The sequence below is a fragment of the Trematomus bernacchii genome, unplaced genomic scaffold (genome assembly GCF_902827165.1).
Source record: "Trematomus bernacchii unplaced genomic scaffold, fTreBer1.1, whole genome shotgun sequence".
NCBI lineage: Eukaryota > Metazoa > Chordata > Actinopteri > Perciformes > Nototheniidae > Trematomus > Trematomus bernacchii.
The window spans coordinates 17468154-17488685 of NW_022987564.1; the positions used below are offsets into that span (position 1 = coordinate 17468154).

Sequence of the window (20532 nt, forward strand, 5' to 3'; positions counted from 1 at the left end):
TGTTGATAGTGCTTTTGTATTTTGTAGTATTTTCAATTATTTTTAACATAAATTTAACAGTGAAGCTCACAGGAGACTGGCAAATACATTTCTCAGATTAATTGTTTTAATTGAAAACCAACGGCACATTTTCTTAATTACACAAAATATTGTCAAAGCTATAGTACCATAACACCTAAATAATATAATGTGTGAGTTCATCTGGTTGGGGTATTTTATACTGTAGGTACTTACAGCACACACTACAGTACATCTAGTTAGACAAACGCTGTTGATTTAGAGAAGCCACAGTTGTTATGTCATCAGTTGCCAGGCAGATTTTGATGCAACAGGTTTCTTTACAGGAAACAAAGCACCACATTGAGCTTGGATATGTGCAGTAAGAACAAGAGCTTAGTGGCTGTCAAGTCATACACATTGAGAAAAAAACATTCACACAAACTCATAAAATGTCAAATAGAATGTAATAAATCAGTATTATTTTTAACATTTCCTCTTGCTTAGTGTGTCTCCTATGAGAAACAAATAACACTTACAAGTTGTCAAGACCTAACTTATAAAAAAGCACCAAACTATGAGAAAAAGAGGAAGGCAGAAAAGTTTCATAAAAGATTACTTAATAGTCACTGCCTAAAGTGTATGGAGGGAATTCAAATGGAAGGTAATTACAAGATTTTTCAGAACACCAGAAATAGTAGCTAAAATGAGCCCAACAAACTCAGATAGATGTTGGAGAAGTTGTGGTGCACAAGTGGGCAACAATACCCATGTGTTTTGGACATGTCCTAAACTAACATGGCATTTCTGGGATGAAGTGTTTGAGGCCCTTCCATCAAAATGTCACAAAGGATGCTAAGGTGGCAATACTAGGTGTGATACCAGAAGGCATTGAGGGAAGAGCTAAGAAATATCTCCTACAAATATTGCTTACAGCAGCAATTCAATGTATTTCAATGAAGTGGTTAAAGCCTGACCCCCCAACATACAATGTATGGACTGAGAAGGTCTGGGAAATCTATCAGATGGAGCAAATAACTTATGCTCTAAGGATCCAGACAGACATGCCACAACTGTGCTGATCCAGTAATTCATTCTGATTTCCCCACATCTTTTGAACCACTTCAGGGTCTTTAACCTCCTGATTAAAGTGTATCGAATGGTTCTGACCTGCACCTTAGCACACACACACACACACACACACACACACACACACACACACACACACACACGGATGACCCCCCCCCACCCTTTTTGCTGTTTTATTTTATTATTATTATTTGTATGTATTTATCTTTTCATATTTCTATTTTATTATTATTTGTATTGATCTATTTTTGTACAATATTCAGTGGATATTCAAATAATTGCAGCACAAGGAATCACAAAAAGACACAAGACTTTTGGAAAATGTGGGTATTTATTGGAACGCAAAACAGCAATAGAGAAAGGAATGACAAAGCAGGACAACTTAACGTTCACCCAAAACAATAAATGATTTTTAACGTCCTTATTCAATGCGTATGTTTATTAAATGTACCTTGTGCCTAAACACTAGCAACAATATTTTCAAAATCATTTAGCAAACATTTTTTTAAAACCAATTAAATATTTATATTATACACCAAAAAAACACTACTAATTCATTTTAGCTTAACCTCAAAAAACATAAATCATTATATGCATCTAATAATCAAAACATATACAAGCAAATTAATTACACAACTGGAAAATATAGATGTGTGTGGGCGACATTGATACAACCTATCATTGTTTGTGTCATTTCATGCTGTATATATAATCCACCACAGTGATACAACAACTCAATACATCCATTTCCAGTTCTTCCCACTAGAAAGAGCTGTAATGACAGCTTGTCATAAAATGGGCTCTAATGGCCGCAAGATTAAATCTTTTCCGTTTTAAATAACGGCTGATTTCTTCAGAGCACTTTCACACAGCGGTAGAAGGATATTTACAGTAGTCACATCAAAGGATTACAAGTCATTATTCAGAATGGCCCATTTCAGACTTTTTAAATTGTCTGATTGAAATATAAATTGGGAATCAAATCAATCCCAGCATGCACTGGCTTGGAGGTGGAGTACAATTTATCAGCAGCAGGAACACAGATTGGCAGCCATTGCATTGCCACTTTGGGCCCTTTAGGGTGTCTAATTTAGGTAGGATATTCTTAAAAGTGTCAATGATTGATTTTTCCCTATTGCCTCGAGTGATGTTACTCAACTGGAGAAACAAATAATGGCTTTCTCAGTTTAAATATGAAAGAAAACTCTAATTGTTGACATGTATCTGTTATCTCAAGGTATATATTATGATCGCCAGACCCTGGGAGTGTATGAAAATGGATATCTGTAGATGTCTGTGTGTATGTGTATATTAATGTTTCGTTACCAATATTGATTTTTAACCGAAACCCCAAGAGCAACAGTTTTGAATATTGTATTTTGCTTCTGCTTACATAATAAAATAATCATCCGGATTTTATTTACCAAGAAAACATTTAATTCTTTTTTAAATGTGAAACCAAATGATCAATTGCGAACATTTATCTATATGTGCCAACTCAATTTTCTAAATGTGTCTCTCTGTATTGCAATGAATGCGTGTATATAACTAGATATCAAACCAAAATCAGTTGATGATATGATCATGAATAACCAATTCCAAGAGGAGAATGTGGGGGCACTGCTCTTTGATCCAGTGCAATATTATTCCATACACCTAAAGAGACAAAAAGAGAAAAATCAGAACATAGAAAACACAATAGTTTAGCATACATTTCTGGATTATAAATGATTGTCAAAATGTAATGATTGTTGAAATGTATGTTTTCTAAAGAATGATATTTGAGTTTTAATATATCACTTTATCTTGCAGGCTAAAGTAAGTGTTTCTGAAAGCATCTTTGCAAAACATTCCAAAGATTCCTTTTATAGCTACTATTCAAAAAGTTGTACAGCAGATAAAGTATAACAGGAGGTTTTTTTTTATAGTTAATGTTCATATGAAGCCCCTCACCGTGTGCAGGGGGATGTGTTTTTATTTTGGATCTGGATTCAGTTTCTCAGAGAGCTCAGAGCTGTTGTCAGGAGATGGAGGGCATTTGGCTGTAATGAAAGACAAGTAAAACATGATTTCATCTACTGTCCCTGGTACAAAAAGTACACTTGACAACACAAATGATCCAGTAGAAATTACAAATGAAATCAAAATCTTTCTTATTTTATCATGACACTGTACAAAGAGCCAAAACAAAGCTTACTGTGGAAGTTTGCTTCACTCTTACAATATAGTTATAAGCATCAACTCTAAGCCACAAATCTAAATATGGAACACATTTATGATGTTTGTATTTGGTGTCTCACCCTTTTTCTTTTTGTAAGCCACAAATCCAATCACAGCGATGAGGGCGAGAGCGAGAACAGCCACTGCAACAATGATGTAAATGTAGCTGAGATCTCCTGTTGAGCAGAAAACAACAAGAGTTATTCACAGCCTGAACAGATGGAGCAGGTTAGAGGAGAAGAACATCAATCTGCCAACCAGACCAACATACAGACACAATCATACTGTGTTTTTACATGAACTGTCAGTACGGCTTAACAACTTCATTCTGATTGACTGAAAACCGTCCATTAGATCAATACAGTGCCTTTGATCTCTGAATTGTGATTTAAAAAGTCATATTAATTTACAAAGGTGGTAAAAAACATAAAAACAACCCATCACAGGTCAAAATGACATGTTACAGTAAACCTCCAGTCGTACCGTTGTTGGTCCTGATCTCTTTTGGGTCCAGTGCTTTGACGATGTCCTCCTTCACACCAGAGAGCTGAAACACACATTGGTACTTCTTCCAGTCTACAGCTGGGACTGAGGAAATGTCCAGGTCAACACTCATCTGGAAGGATCCGTCGTGGTTGGGGAGCATCTCTCTGTGGTCCACGTTGTCATAAAGCTCCTCTCCATCTTTCCTCCAGAACATCATGGCTCTGTCCGGGTAGAAACCTGTAGCGTGGCATGTGACTGGAGAGGAGGGAGACTTCTGGAGGAGAGACACTGAGGGGAGGTCTGGGGAGTAAAGAGAGAGACAGTTTGAAGGTTATTTATTATTAGTTCATGTTTATATTATTATCACTTGTATGAAGTCATGCATTGGTAATGTTTTGTAAACCTCAGTGAAGTGTAACTGAGAAGAGAAGGGAGAGACAGATGGGGGACAGACAGATGAAAGAGGTGAGAGAGATTAGGAAGGGAGAAAAGCAGGTAGTGTTAGAAAGAGAGAAGAGAAAAGAAGGAGAGAGGAAATGGAGGGAAAGAGAGGAAATGCATGTGCAACACTAGGTGACAGAGAAAATGGGGTAAAAGGGAAGAGGAAGGTATAAGGGAGGAAAATAAATGGTGTAAACTGAAACATAGAGGGTCTTTATTTGTTGTTAACATGAATTGTAATGTCACTGTTAGTTAGAAACATAGAAAGCATATTAACATTGTTGAGTCCATGAAACTACATCAGGTCATGTGACTGTACCTGTTCTCAGCAAGAGAGCTCTTCCATAGTTCACATACTTCTTCACCCACTCAGGACAACTCTTGGTGAGGTAGTGCTTGTACTGTGCTATCTGAGCTTTGTTACTGTCCCACTTGTGTTTGGTGATGACAGACTCTCGTTTTGGAGCGATGTATGTCCCTGTCTCCAGGTCAAAGGATATGAAGTCTTCTCCGTCATAACCAAACTGCAAAAAACCTTTAACTTCACCAGTCTGATCATCCCATTCACAGCCGTACATCCACTGGTAAATATGGACACCTGAGAGAGAGAGAGAGAGAGAGAGAGAGAGAGAGAGAGAGAGAGAGAGAGAGAGAGAGAGAGAGAGAGAGAGATGCATTGTCAAGATGCATCCCAGCTCAGCACCTGCCTCACTGACATTAAAATGTGGATGCAAAACAATTTTCTAAAACTTAACTGTGACAAATCGGAACTTATAATCATTGGCCCAAACTCACTTACCCGCTCAACCCAAGATTTTTCTCTTACCATCGATGGCTCCATTGTCAACCCCTCCACTCACATCCGTAACCTTGGCATCATCCTCGACCCCACCCTCACTTTCCTCCCTCACGTCAACCAGGTCACAAAAAACGCTTTCTTCCATTTAAAGAACATCGCCCGCATCAGACCCTCCCTCTCATCGACCGCTGCTGAAACTCTGATCCTTGCCTTTATAACATCCCGACTGGATTACTGCAGCAGCATACTTCTTGGATCACTTGCATTCATACTAAAAAGACTTCAATATGTCCAAAACTCAGCTGCCCGCTTGCTCACCTCCACCCGACGCTCCGACCACATCACCCCTATCCTCCATGACCTCCACTGGCTCCCCATCAAACACCGCATTGACTTTAAAATATTACTTTTCACTTTTCAAAGCCCTCAACAACCTTGCCCCCCCCCCTACCTCTGTGACCTCATCCAACGACACACCCCCACCCGTCGCCTCAGGTCTGCTGAAGCTAACCTACTGCAGCCCATCAGGACAAAGCTCCGGACCTGGGGTGACAGGGCCTTCGCTGCAGCCTCCCCCACACTCTGGAACTCCCTCCCCTGCCACGTCAGATCCGCCAACACTCTCACATCATTCAAACAATCCCTCAAAACTCACCTTTTCACTCTTGCCTTCAACTCCTAATCAACTAACCCCTTGCCCTTATTCCACCTAGCTTAGTACTTTCTACTTTTGTTGTTATTTTGTTTTTCTTCCTTGTAAGCGCTTTGAGCACCAGGAAAAGCGCTTTATAAATGTAATGTATTATTATTATTATTGTATCATTTGATGCAGCCAACAGCTGTTTCCACCTGCAGATGTTGCACCTGCTGATGGGTGGACCGACACTGAGTCAGTACAGTAGAGTTAGACTAATCTATTCTGTAGCTTTGTGATTTAGGGCTGAAGATAATGAGTATTTCCACTATCAATTACCTGTTGATTAATCAATTACAATTTAATTATCTAAAAATGTAAGAACATTTGAAAAATAACATGAGGCTATTTAAAAAAAGAATATTAAACAGATAAGAGCTGCATTGTTTGAGAAACTGGAACTTGAAAATGTTCAACATGTTGCTTAAATCAAAGACATGAATGATGTTTTCATTATCAAAATAGTTGTCACTTATTTGTCTGTTGATCTACTAATAAACTGTTGTAATAACTAACTGTTTCTGCACTATATACGTTTATTATGGCACAGACACACTGAGGTAAAGTAAATGTAATCGTATCTAATAAAATTGAAATAAATTGTAGACATTGTAGATTGATAATGATTGTTTTTTTTAAATATTAATCAATACATGTTTTGCTCTGTAAAATGCCTCTTCAGAGGTTCTGAGATCTTGAAATCTTGAAATTGCATCTTTTAACAGTATTGAATATTAAATTATTTGAAACAGAGAAACTTAATATATTTTAGAACTGGAACTATTAAATGCTTGGAATTTGTATTAATTAAAGAGCTTGAATTATTATTTCCTAATAAAAATGGTTGATAATTAACTTTCTTTTGGTCAACTAATCGCTGAATTATTTTAGCGCTATAGACAGATGTTTTAATGGCATGAGCAAACTGAATTAATCACAAGTTCCCAGAAGCAACGGTGACATTTGTAAATTGCTTCTTTAATCCGACCATCGTGAAACAGTACTTAATATGAAATGATACAAAACAGAGAAAAACTGAAAAGCTCATATTAGACACACTGGAACAGGTTTTAATTTGCTTTATAAAATAAAAAACGTAAATGTTTATTTTACTATCAAATTGTGATCAATAAATGTTCTGTTGTGCAACTAAACAATGAATAGTTTCTATATATGTATATTATGGGATGGACACACTGTCAGCAGAGTGGTGTTAAACGTTTGAAAGCGGTGATCTGAATGAGACATCCCCCCTGACCTGTCAGCTTTATAAATCACACTGCTCCTCCTCTCACACGAGGACCAGCAGGAGCAGTAGGTTAGGAACCAGACCATAATGATCCTCCATCAGCTGTGTGCTGTGACACTGTTGTGATGGACAGAGTTATTATGGACCACTTCACTGTGAGATCGGTAGAGTTATTCTCCTAATCTAGAGGAGATAAAGTGTCAATAATCTCTGCTGGTTATTATGGGATGGATTTATTAGTGTAGTACAGCAGCATCTAGCAGTGTCAGTCTCAGAGATGTTTCTATTGAGTCTACTGTGTTTCTGCCAGTTAGTGTGTGTGTGTGTGTGTGTGTGTGTGTGTGTGTGTGTGTGTGTGTGTGTGTGTGTGTGTGTGTGTGTGTGTGTGTGTGTGTGTGTGCGTGCGTGCGTGTGTGTGAGGTAACATATTTTTACTGAAATACATGATGAAAATATAATCAACATTTTATCATTAGAAAGTGAAATATGAACAAACCTCCAGTTTGGTTGAAGCGCTGCTTTAAATTGTCAATGTTGACTTTGAAGGTCTGCTGGGCAGCCACAGAGTATCCAGTGTTCCTCTCCAAGTACTGAGGATCATCTTCTGTGACTCTGTTCATCCAGTCCTGCTTGGGGACTACTCTCCTGGTGTTACTGTCATAGTGAACCATCTGAATGTCATCCACCAACCCAACAACCACAAACTCTGGGAAGTTTGGGACTTGAGAGGACGCAGTGTAGAAATTCTTCAGAGAGTGAGGCACTGTAGGAAAGTATTTATGTCATTTTTTCAGTTCATATTTCACAGTCGTATCTATGTTACTTTCCAGCACACAGAATCAAAAGAACTACAGTAAATCCAAGACATCCAAACAATCTCTGTTATGATGATAGTTATTCAAATATGTATTAACTCTGAAATAAAATATAGAAAATATATAGAAATATTTAGATGATGCAGTTGTGTGTCTGACTTTCATCGATAGAATGAGTTTGCAATAACAGGCGTTTATTTTTTAATTCTGTGCTGGATATCTCATGTGAAGTCAAACTGAGGTTTATTCAGAATGAATCATTATGAGAATAGTATGAAATTTGAAATAACAAACATCTGACCAGAAAATATACACTGCATGTGATTCAACATCAACAGATTGAAATATGTACTCTTTGCTAAGACTCACAACTCTTCTGCTTGTATGATATAGCAGTAAGTGTCTTTTGTGGATTTCAAATATTTTTTTAGCAACAACCAGGAATAACAATTGCCCAATTCAATCCCTCACTTTCATGGATCCTGATTTGTGCAAAGTAAAACACTTATTTCACATTCGAATACAAAATATTTTTGATAACCTATTTTTATATATTTTTGTTTATATAATTGTCTGTTAATACATGAAATACTGTATTGACGACCAATGCTGGATTTTTGAGAAACTGATATAAATATTTGGGAATAATAAAAATATATAATTCATACCATTGTAGTTTCATATAAAAAACACAACATAAAATAAATTGATACTGATCTTTTGTGACCAGGATAGTATTGAGCAGGACATTTCACCGTTTAAAAATAAAAGTGTGCTATCTTGTGGACAAACGGTGTAACAGAGAAACTAAAATACCTCAGACTAAGTTTGGCATTTTAGCTTATTAACCTGCATAGATACATTTAACTGCATTGAAGGAATATCAGTCAATAATATAGGAAGCTGATTTATCAGTCTAGCTCTAATAAACAGCCTGATATTGTGCACACAGTCAATGTTACAGTGGGGTGTAATCTGACCCAACAAACACATCTCAGTATGCAGTACTAGCAGATGTGTTTCAGTATGTGGAGTCAAATGATGGAGAAATGGTTTCAATTATTTTCAAAATATTATTATTATTATTTCACAAAATATGACGATATAAACTGTATTTGTAAGCACAGTAAGTTGATATGAAATATTAAAAGACACATGTTTAATAGTTTATTCATTATGAGAGGTGGCCAGCTTGTATTTATTTGCTCTTCTGCAAATATTTAGTTTTGGGGGTGTTCATTGAAGTTATTGGGGTAAAAAAAGATAATCAATTAATAATGTATGGTTTACAGTGTCAATAATGTTGTTTACAAGCATTAGTGAAATATATTAAATATTGTACCAACAAAGCAGGAAGTAGGAGGAAAACAACGCCAGCATCTGACTTGTAGGAATGCAAATGTAAATCCTTTAGCCTGATATAAACATATTTCTATTTTTTTTTAAAGTTATGATTAATTGATGAAAACAGACTTTTAAAAAAATACATAAATTGGCTACGAACAACAACTTAAAGAGTTAATTATGCGCGTGAATTAAATACAGGTTTGGAAAAGAAACGCTTTGTTTTACCTTGTTTTAATTTTTTAATTTTTTTTTATCTGAGTGGGTAATGGACTGTTTTTGGTCTGCGTAGACTGATCAGGCCGTGTCGGTCTTAATGGTCCTGATATTTAAAAAATAATGGTCCACATAAAGATATTACATTACATGGTACTTGTTAGACGCTTTTATCCAAAGCGACTTACATACTCAACACTGTGGACCTCCCCACAGGAGCAATTTGGGGTGAAGTGTCTTGCCCAGGGACACAACGACATGCTGAATGCACGGGGGTTTGAACCTGTGCTCCCCTTATCCCAACACCATGGCTCTATCCACTGCGCTACACACCTCCAGATATCAGAGGGGAAAACACACTTTGACCCTCTTTAGAAATGTAATTTACTTTAGACAGAAATCCAACAGAGGCTAACTAAACATGTTTAAACTCGGGATCGATCAGTGAGCTGCAGAGGAATAACGTGAACTTTAAGATAAAGGTTTAGTGACTTTTCTTACATTTCTCTAATCTGCAATAAACCCTGAAATTATACGACTATCAAAACAACTTTGAACGTATACAGTATTCAAAGAAGTAGGCCTATTTCTAATTTTACAATCAACCAACTTAAAAAATAAAAAGTCTCAACTCACCTGCTGCTGCGCCATGAGGGCCTATTCCCAGAAGAACCAGAAACACTAAGATATTCATCTTCTCCACATTCGAGGATTTCACTGACTGAGTACTAAAATGTTTCTTTACAGAGAGAAAAATATAGCGTCCTTTCTCTGTTGGAGAGTGGGGCTACAGTGAGGGTGATTCAAGAAGGAGGGTTAACATCAACCTCCTTTTGAACCAATGAGAATTTAGTCTGAGCATCAGCGTCACCTGTTACTAGGTAAATCTGCCCCACTGAGGTTATCAACGAAAGTGAAAGTTAAATGATGTTATTCCGCCTGTGTAAGAGGATGGAGACATGTGAGGCTTTATTGTGACATATGAACGAAGTAGGCTATCACCAGTGGTGTAAAGTAACTAAGTACATTTACTCAAGTATACTGTACTTAAATGCAATATTCCTACTTTGTGAACACTTTATAAATCATTAATAAGCTTTTATAAGACATGAGATAAAAAGGGTAACTATGCCCGGTTGCTTGCCAAATAGTGACCCCACATTTATCTGTACTGCTAAGCCTTATATTGGCTACCTAGCTTACTTCATCTTCTTCATCAACCAACATCCTTGGTATCTGTTGCTCACTGAGTTGATTCTCCCCCGATCCATCTTGATGTTTCTTGGCATCTCTTATGACCATTTATGAATGAGTTACTAACATTTATAACTGCCAAAAGGGAGCCTTATTGTAAAGTGTAAAACACATTCCCATTTATTAATGAGTCACAACCATTTCTAATTTGTTGTTTTTAAGTTTAATACACATGTCTATTTATTAATGAATTATAACATTCACGCTTACCTAATACACATTTTTCACATGAAATGCAAAGTAAGATGTAACAGAACCAAGCAAAACATGTTATTCACACATGAAGAAAATCAGGCCTCAAAGTAATGACTGTTTAGTATGACTGATACACATATTTAAACATAAAAGCTTTTCTCAGACATAAATGAAAGACTTGGTAAGACATAACGGTACTCAGACTGGAAAGGCTTTGTGTATACTATATTCTTGAACAAGCGTCCAAGCAGTCCATCAGGGTGAGCAGAGCCAAGATGACCATTCAAGAACCTTGAGGTGTTCCTCCAACAAACTCTCTGTACGGTTTCCTCTCAGTCTACGGACATGTCCTTTGATGGTCGACCAAGCTCTTTCATTATGTTGGGTATGACTGCCGTCTGGGGGTTCACAAACCACCTGCTGTGGTTTATGGTGTAGTGGTTGTACCCCATGTTACTCAGCACACTTCCTGTGCCGTCCACTCATCACTAATAATGCTACTTCCTGATTTAACATGCCGTCTAATCAGAGGGACAAGGTGGCATCTTGGTTGTTTCTCCACTAGTTTCAACACTAGTCTCCGCTTTTTGTCTTTAACTCCCATCATTCCGAAAACCCATTTCTTCCTTCTCCAGGTATGTCCAAAGCGTCCACGTGCATACTAACAAAAGAAAAATCATAACATCATCTTAGTTAACAACAAAATGCACACAAATTACAGTAAAGATTGTTGCACATCATGTTTCAAAATGCCATACTTGTTTATTAGGTGCATTGTATAACATCATTTAAGGATAATTATACAGTAATGGTCCATATTGATTTTTTTATCTTGTACAAGAAAGTCCAGTCTATAACTGCCGAACATAGGAACTTGGTGTTACCAATGCTGACTATTTATTTGATACCAATTTGGTAATACAATTAATAAAAAAGGCTGGGGATTCCCACTTAAAGGTAGGGTAAGAATGGAGAAACCAGCTCGAGTGCGCTAGAATTTGAAAGTACGCATCCGAAAAAAATCTGCCCCTTCCTTCAGACTTCCTTACAGAGCCCCTCCTCCAACACACACGAACGTGCACACGACCAATGAGGGCACGAGATAAGTTTGTGCACAGATGGAAGGCTGACAGGCAGGTAGGCCATCCAGTTATTTTAGCCGGGCCGGCTCAGATGATTGGTCGTGCTTTTTACAGTGCCACAGCTTCCACAGATGACATTTTTTTATGTATTTATTGTCAAAGCATTTAATGTATTCATTGCTATCGGGATGTTAAGAGCATTCCATGGAACATAACAAAAAGTATTTCTGAAGTGAATTACCTACCCCACCTTTAATGCTTAACACTTCTCTATTACGTTTTAACTTGGAGGCTACGATTAGCATTGTTAGCACAGATGTAGCTACCACTTGCTTACATGCTAATGTTACGGGTCCCCGATATGAGGACCACAGTAACAATTATGATGTATGGTGCAGGTGAAACAGAAGTAATGAGGACACGTTGTGTTCAGTTTCCTTCCAGATTACTTGACAGGTTGTTTTATTACACAAAATCATATAAACATATTAAATATCTTATGCATTTCAGTTTCAACTTACATTCCTCAATAACCATTCACATACCTTCACTCTGTCTGTATACTCTTTTATGTGATAAACACATATGTCGAATTTAATTTCACATTCAATTAAATCTGTTGTACCTTAAATACATTTGTATACAGTATTAACCTGTATTTAATACTACTCTTCTTTTTACTTTCACTTAAAAGTAGTATTTCATGACCCCTCTAACCTGTCATGTTGACTATTTACCTTCTGCCATTAATGGCAGGTCACTAAAATGCACTACTGAAACATATTTAAGTGTAACAAACAACCTTACTGTTTTACCAACAGTAACTAACTTTAGTTACACCTGGAGTAAATTCACAAGCTGCCCTGCCGTATACAAAGTCATTAAAACTAGCTGCACCTTTACCAGCTTTGATAACACATTAATGCATTAATAATTATAATCTAAACATATAATATATATTATTCTGAAATTGGAAAACCTGCATAATGAGTACTTTTACTTTTGGTACTTTAAGTATATTTTGATGCCAATACTTTGAATGCAGGACTTTTCCTAGTAACAGATTGTTCCTACACTCTGGTACATGTACTTTGACTAGAGTACACGATCTGAGTACTTCTTCCACCTGCTGCGTTCACACCGGACGTGATGCGATTTTTGGGGGCGGGGCGATTACATGTAAAGTCAATGCAGAGATGCGGACAGACGCGAATTCGCTCCGACGGCGCGAATTAAGCGGTTGATGCGAATGCCGCGGTTGGAGGGGGCCGCAACAACCGCTCAAGTTCAATTTTTTCAACTCAAGCGTCAAATTCACGTGACGCGATCTCACGGTAGCCAATCAGCGGTGAGGATCAGAAACGTTGAATCAGAAAACCAAAACATCAGCCGATAGCTGTTAGCACTCAGAGCTCACAGCTCCTCATATCTGTTCAGAAACTAGACAAAAGTTAAAGAAGTACAAACCACAGACTCTGTGTCATGGCGAATACAGTCGCTGGTTTATTTATGTCTGTATGCCGTTGTTGTGAGTGTGGACGGAGCATATACAACGTTAGCTTAGCCCAGGGGTACTCAAATACAAATCTTAAAGGTCCAAAAAAATTGTTTCAATAAGACAAAGGTCCGTTTATTACGGTCATTCAAACTTTTAAACAATTGCAACAAGATTCTTAACACGAGGTTGCAAAAACAAAAATAATCTGTATGCAGCAGTTTTCATTGTTATTGTGTCTGTGCTTGATCCCTCAGAGTCGCAGTCTAAGAGCTGCACAGTTATGAATAAAGGCAGCTGCACCCTCTTTCATTCAGCATTCCCATTATTGCTTTATAAATGTCTTGCCCCCTTGTGTGTCCACTGAGGTTCGTCAGGCCCAACACATCTTCAACAAACTCCCCCTTTGCCTCATCATAAAAACTCACAAACACCAGCAACTGAGCATTGTCAGTGGTGTCAGTGGACTCATCCACAGCTAAGGAAATGCACTGTGCATTTTTTATTCCATCACAAAGCTGATTAATCAAATCACCAGCCAGTATTTATGTTCTTCTGGTTGCTGTGGAATCTGAGAGGGGGATTTGCTTGATTTGACCTGTTATTTCCTCTTTTTGTTTGCCTTCAAACATGGTCTCCATCACTTCAGTCATGCATTCTTTTATACTTCAGTTATTATCCAGTGGAATGCCCTTACCTACTGGCCTAGTTAAATCAAAGTGGTTACTTTTTTTTGGCTGGGCAGTGTAGTTTTACACACCGTCTTATTTGACTTTCTCAGGACTTAAAACTGTTTTTTGGGGGCAGACCCCCACAAAGAAAAATATATATTTACACACGTAAGGTCATCATCTTAACAGTTTTGTATGCTCATCCGTGAGCAGAGCATCAAGTTGACATGTCTATTACAGCTGAATGCGCGATTACCATTTTGTTCAGCAAAACGCCTCACAAACTTATTAAGATCAACAGCTTTAGTGCGTTTTGATTCAATGCTGAGTACAGCCAAACTTGACAGTCTCTTCTCTGTCATTGTAGACCACAAATACCTCATTCCTTCCGTACTTGGGTCCGAATGCTTCTCGTTTTGCGCCGTACGGTTCAAATGAAATCAGGGCCGGGGGAGGGGTTACAAGACGTGCATCTTGTGCTGCATTCACTTGCACTCGGACATTAGAGACTATCTCTCATCAATGTCCGATGAGCCACAACTTTTCTTTCAAAACAAAGCTGCCAACTGGGGTGGCAGCTGGGGTGGCAAGGCCTATTTTTAGGGTGGCAGTTGCCACCCCATGCCACCCCGGTAGGTGAAACTAGGCTACTAGCTACAGTACAGATGCAACTAGATGAGCTGTTAACTCTCGCTCTGACTTTTTTTTTTTAAACACACACGCATTTTTCCCACCCGCATTCCGTGAAGACCCGCCCTACTGTGCCTCTGATTCGCAGACTCTTGGTGGGGGGAAAAAACGCTGACGGGATGCTGAATGTGATTGGACCAATGCGTTGTCAGACACACACAGACAGCGGAACAGTCGGACATGCAGAGCGCTGTTTGCAGTGGACATAGCGGAGAATTTCGACTCGTTGCGTTGTGGCGATGTCTCGCAGATAACACAGATAACACAGATAATACAGATAATACATATGAAAAGTATAATATGCTCAGAGTCCAGAGACAGTTGTGGTTCGGTCCGGATCCGGACCAGAGTCCGGACTTTGAGGATGCCTGGCTTAGCCTGATCGATCCGATCTCCATTCAGAAAACACGCATTTTAAAAGGTTTTTCGCCTGCCGTCTTGTCTGCAGACTTGTCAAAGCATTAATTCATGGTTTTTACTAACCGGTATCAGTATGTTGTTACTTCGGCATCATTTAGAAACGTGTATTCGAATTTAATCACGGTAAAATATGTTCATATTGTTGTAGTTGTAGCCCCGAGCCAGCGCGTCTTGTTTGAATGATGCGAGTAAACACAGACAGCCGCGGTGAAACTCGAGCGTTTAGACTAGAGCAATGCGATAAGAGCGATTAGAGCGAAACGAATATTCGCATCGCGTCCGGTGATGCTCTTCAGTACCTTTCCGACTCGGGTTTCTGCTGCATCAATCCTCTGAGCGGCCAGGTATCCCTTCATCATTTTGCGGCCGTACGTTGGTCCGGTCTATAAAACAAATGTATCAAGAGATTACACGTAGCGTCAATGTCTACGCAATTTGCCCGACCAGACATCTAATTGTACCTCTTGTATTGCTTGTCTAACTTGCATCGTTAAATTACTGTCGGATACTTGTCCCCGGCATCTCGACAGTTTGAGGCTGGAGCATAATCGTCTCACACTTCTTGTGGAACAACCTCGGCCAATTCCATTTTCTGACAAATTCAAGGCAATTTCGTCGTATGTCATCCCTTTCTTAGACATGTCTTCTATTACACCGGAGTACGGCTCCAGTGTTGCCATACTGTCGACAGCAGTCTTTCAAAGAAATGCACAACCAAAGAATTTCCCGGCAAAAAGCATCCGAAATGCATTAGCGCCACATTCTCTCTTATTTGTCGTTGTTATTTTTTAGAAGGGATTGGCACCCAGAGGTCCCATTACCGCCATCTACTGGATATAAACTAATAGTGCATTCTAAAAAAACTAGAACAATAATAAATCCACTCACATCAACTAAATTGACATCGCCAAATGTGTCCTTAATCAAACCCGCGACTTCAGGTCTGTCCGACAGAACTCCAGATTTGTCCTTGCTCCCAGTTATTTTTATTACAGCCAGCTATTACATTTTTAAAAACACATTTAGCTTACTTTTTCCGCTTTGCAGTCTGAATGATGGAGTTTGCGAGTGCTTTTATTTTGAAATCACTTCCGAGAGTTTCGCCCCGCCCCTCGCTCCAATGACCATAGAGTGGCGAAGTCCCTCCCCTTCCGGTGGACCTCCATGGGACCTTATTTCGGAAAAATTATGTATTGAAGTCAATGGACTGGATTATCTTTCGATCCCGTTTGAATTGTGCCACGAATTACACATATGATGTTTGTCAATTTAAAAGATAATTTTGCAAGTCAAAAAAAAAAAAATGTGTCGTAAAACTGTGAAGTAACACATTTGTTTGTGTGAAACGCTCAATGAACTACATCTCTGGTCAACAACACACGTCACCAAGATGGCCGTCACTACTGTCTTGTCAACAAAACGATTGACTACCCTCACTATCACCACAATGAAACACGTCCTGAAGAATGTCATGCAAAGCTGCCTGCCTGCCTTCCTTTGATTCTCTCTGAACTGCCTGGTCGTTTTAATGTTTAATGTTAACCATTTGTGCAGATAGCATGAAGTAGAGAAGATCGTCGATGCTAGCGTTAGCGTTAGCATTTCTCCCCCGGGCTTAAATTGTGTATTATAGAATGATCACACCGGTGACAGTACTCTTCAAAGGGTTCACGAAATATGACTACTACTCTTACTGTTTAACATTTTGGGTTACTTAATGTTACTTCATGTTAAGGCTAATAAAAATGACAAGGCTGTAATGCTAACTAACGTGCTAGCTACTAGCTAGCTTGATCCACACACTCCTGGTCCTTTCATCAGACGGGAAGCGAAAGAACGAGCAAGACCCATTGCTGGTATAATAACAACCTGGTACTAAGCACACAGGCATCTTGTTAAAGTTATCTTATCTTAGCCAGCGCCATATAGATAGATTATATCTATATGGCGCTGATCTTAGCTATCTCTTAGTGGAGGAAAACAATTGTGACATCACTTACGCGACTCTGGGATTTGTAGTCTTTCTAGTTACGTATTTTTCATAGTCTTATATTTCAACAGTTTTACGACAAACTGTGACTTTTTTGACATGGAAATTATTTTTTAAGATTGACAAACATCATATGTGTAATTCATGACACAATTCAATCGGGATCGAAAGATACGTTTTCTCTCTCCATTGACTTCAATACATATTTTTTCCGAAATAAGGTCCCATGGGGCGGAAGTAGATGGGCGTGACTTCGCCACTCTATAGAGTGGCAAAGTCACGCCCAAGATAAGATAACTTTAACAAGATGCCTGTGTGCTTAGTACCAGGTTGTTATCATACCAGCAATGGGTCTTGCTCGTTCTTTCGTTTCCCGGCTGATGAAAGGACCAGGAGTGGCTGGATCAAGTTAGCTACCTAGCTAGTAGCAAGCACGTTAGTTAGCATTACAGCCTTAGCCTTGTCATTTTGATTAGCCTTAACATGAAGTAACATTAAAGTGGACCTATCATGCTATATTTAAATGATATATTGTAGGGCCATACCTATATAAAGTATATTTATACGTTTCTGTTTTCAAAATACCAAACAGATCATGCATTTTAGCCATGCCTCATTTCGCTCTATTTGCTGTTCTCCAGCCCTGTTTTTGCAGGGGGCTGATTCTGTGAGCTGCAGCTGACCACGCCCCCCTGCAGGAGAGGGGAGCGTGCTCTGATCAAGTCAGAAGAGGGGGAGAGAAATAGATCTCCGTCCTCCGTGTTTTATTATATTATTATATAGAGTCGTTATTCATTTGTTTTAAAGCTCAATAAATAACAAAGAAGACCTTTCACCTGCACTTTTCTAATTTTGTCCGGAAGATTTAAACTTTAACGGACATCTTGACCGGCGAAAGAAAACCTAACTGAAACTCTGCCGCACGGTCCCCTCGTTCCTTGGAAGAGGCGGAGAGGTGGGTGTTTGTCATCTGCTGGTGGACTAACCGGAGAGAATTACAGTGCTTGCCTCGACCGGGAGGGATTGCATACAGCAGCAGGAGCAAACGCTTGCCTCAGGGAGGGAGAAAAAAAGCCACAGCGGAGAATAAACAGAAGGGTAACCATGGCAACCATGCGCAGGAAGTCTTCTTCACTGCTTTTGTGGCAGACAGCGCCACTTACAGGCCTGGCATATGTACTACAGCGTCTCCAGCGCTTTCGAGCGGCAATGGCCGGCCGTGGCCCAACCCCACATTCCCCTGATAGGTGGAGAGTTGGCCCAATAGCCGTAGCGCCACCGTCCTGACGTCAGGACAGTGTTCAAATCTGGATCAGTTTTTATCAGATCCGTTGCAGCCCCTTTTTTAGAGATTTGGGTATGGAGAAAAATAGAGAGGGTTGTGTTTTCTGACACTTGGTGAGTTCCCTGGAACACCGGGGACACATATTCATGTATAAAAGACGTACAAAAGTGCATTTTGCATGATAGGTCCCCTTTAAGTAACCCAAAATGTTAAACAATAAGAGTAGTAGTCATATTTCGTGAACCCTTTGAAGAGTACTGTCACACCGGTGTGATCATTCTATAATACACCATTTAAGCCCGGGGGAGAAATGCTAACGCTAACGCTACATTAGCATCAGCGATCTTTTCTACTTCATGCTATCTGCACAAATGGTTGACATTGAACATTAAAAAGATCAAAGTTTCAACTATCTGCTTAGTTGATGATGAGATGAAGGGGACAACGTTCATATCCCAAAAGGTGTGTTCTCTATGTGTAAGGATGCTATGGTATTTTGTTTAATTTCACTACAGGCCTATACACTGGTCTTGGCACACACTGGGCCTATTATCAGGAGAAACAATGTACAAATGAGATCCATTGAAAATGAAAGCCATAACTAATAAAACCCAAGCAGAAGAGAGTCAGACAGCCTCTGAAACACAAACATCCCATCATCTCTTTCTGAACTGACTTGGAGCTGTGCACGCTGAAAAGTGCTTCAACAAGAGAAATGTAACCCCTGTGTTTATGTTTGAACACCTGATGCTGTTTTTCACTTTGCTCTTGCTTTAGCACCTTTTATACTCTTTAATCCTCACTGAGTGTTGTTTAAGCACTTTATAAAAGGTTATAGAATTCAGGTTCATTAAGGAAACTCAGAAATGTTATTCTCATTTACATGTTACCCTGTTAAAACCTGTCCCCAAAACACCTTGTCCAAAGGTAAACAATGATTTTAGGCCTGTTGCATTGACATCCGTTGTCATTAAATGTTTTGAGAGGATCATGGTGCCGCTGCTAAAGAAAGAGGTTGATGTACATTTAGACCCTTTTCAGTTTGCCTATAAGCAAGGGCGTGGCACAGACGATGCTCTAAATAGCATCACACACCTGGTCACTAAACACCTGGAAGACCCTAAGGCATATGTACGCCTACTGTTTGTGGATTTCAGCTCGGCTTTTAACACACTGCAGCCTCACATCTTGCTTCAAAAACTGATAAAGATCAGTATAAATCCTTTCATCTTGAAATTGTATTTTTCGTTTTCAACCAATCGCACTCAGCACGTCAGGGTCAACAATGCCCTCTCAGTGCCCCGGACCATCAGTACAGGAGCTCCCCAGGGTTGTGTGAGCTCCCCGGTCCTCTTCAAACTGTACACAAACGACTGTACGAGAATCCACCCGGAGAACTATATCATCAAATTCTCAGATGATACAGCCATCCTTGGCTTGATGCACAAAGGCAGCAGTTCATCGGCTTATCACTCTGAAATAGAGAGATTTGTACAGTGGTGTGATTTTAACCATCTAGTGCTGAATGTGAAGAAGACTGAGGAGATGGTGTGGGGCCCAAAGGCAGTGGGTGACCTTAGGCCGGTGGTTATCCACAATGAACCCATAACTCAGGTCAGCTCCTATAAGTACCTTGGTGTCCATCTAGATAATACACTCAGCTGGAAGGCGCATGTTTAAGGTCTGTGCTCTAGACTTCAACAGCGGTTGTACTTTCTGCGTCGACTCCGGGCTTTCGGAGTCGACCAGAAGTTCATGTTACTGTTCTATCATGCAGTGTTGGAGAGCATCATGAGGTATGGTATCACTGCCTGGTATGGTAACTTGACAGTGCAGTCAAAGTCACAGATCGCTCGCCTGGTACAGACTGCTATGAAAATGATGGGGGTTAAAAAACACCCATCTCTCCAAAACATATACGAGCAGTCCATTATCAGACAGGCAAAAAAAATTGTGTCTGATCCCACCCACATACTCCACCCAGAATTCCTGCTCCTACCTTCTGGTAGAAGATTCAGGGTTCCCAGGAGCAGGCTGAACCGCTATAAGCACTCATGCCTACCTATGTCGATTAAGCTTCTTAACATTCACATGAAATGA

At 39.3% G+C, this 20532-nt stretch overlaps 1 protein-coding gene across 1 annotated transcript; it reads right to left on the bottom strand.

Annotated features, from left to right (window-relative positions):
- Positions 1-1398: 1398 nt before the first annotated feature.
- On the bottom strand, positions 1399-10171 carry LOC117478051 (class I histocompatibility antigen, F10 alpha chain-like). Its single transcript, XM_034124921.1, has 7 exons — positions 9987-10171; positions 7472-7738; positions 4553-4831; positions 3790-4092; positions 3387-3482; positions 3040-3128; positions 1399-2742 (listed from the first exon to the last, which is right to left on the bottom strand). Exons 1-6 carry the CDS (start codon positions 10042-10044, stop codon positions 3061-3063), a joined length of 1071 nt encoding a protein of 356 aa, XP_033980812.1. The 5' UTR covers positions 10045-10171; the 3' UTR covers positions 1399-2742; positions 3040-3060.
- Between the last annotated feature and the right edge of the window lie 10361 nt (positions 10172-20532).

Bases quoted from the DNA above. Each gene is read 5' to 3' on its own strand.
- LOC117478051 (XM_034124921.1), bottom strand. From the start codon at position 10,044: ATGAATATCTTAGTGTTTCTGGTTCTTCTGGGAATAGGCCCTCATGGC. The intron at 7,739-9,986 runs GTGAGTTGAGAC...ACTTTCCTACAG, and splicing joins CCCTCATGGCGCAGCAGCAG to TGCCTCACTCTCTGAAGAAT. The intron at 4,832-7,471 runs GTTTGTTCATAT...TCTCTCTCTCAG, and splicing joins GCGCTTCAACCAAACTGGAG to GTGTCCATATTTACCAGTGG.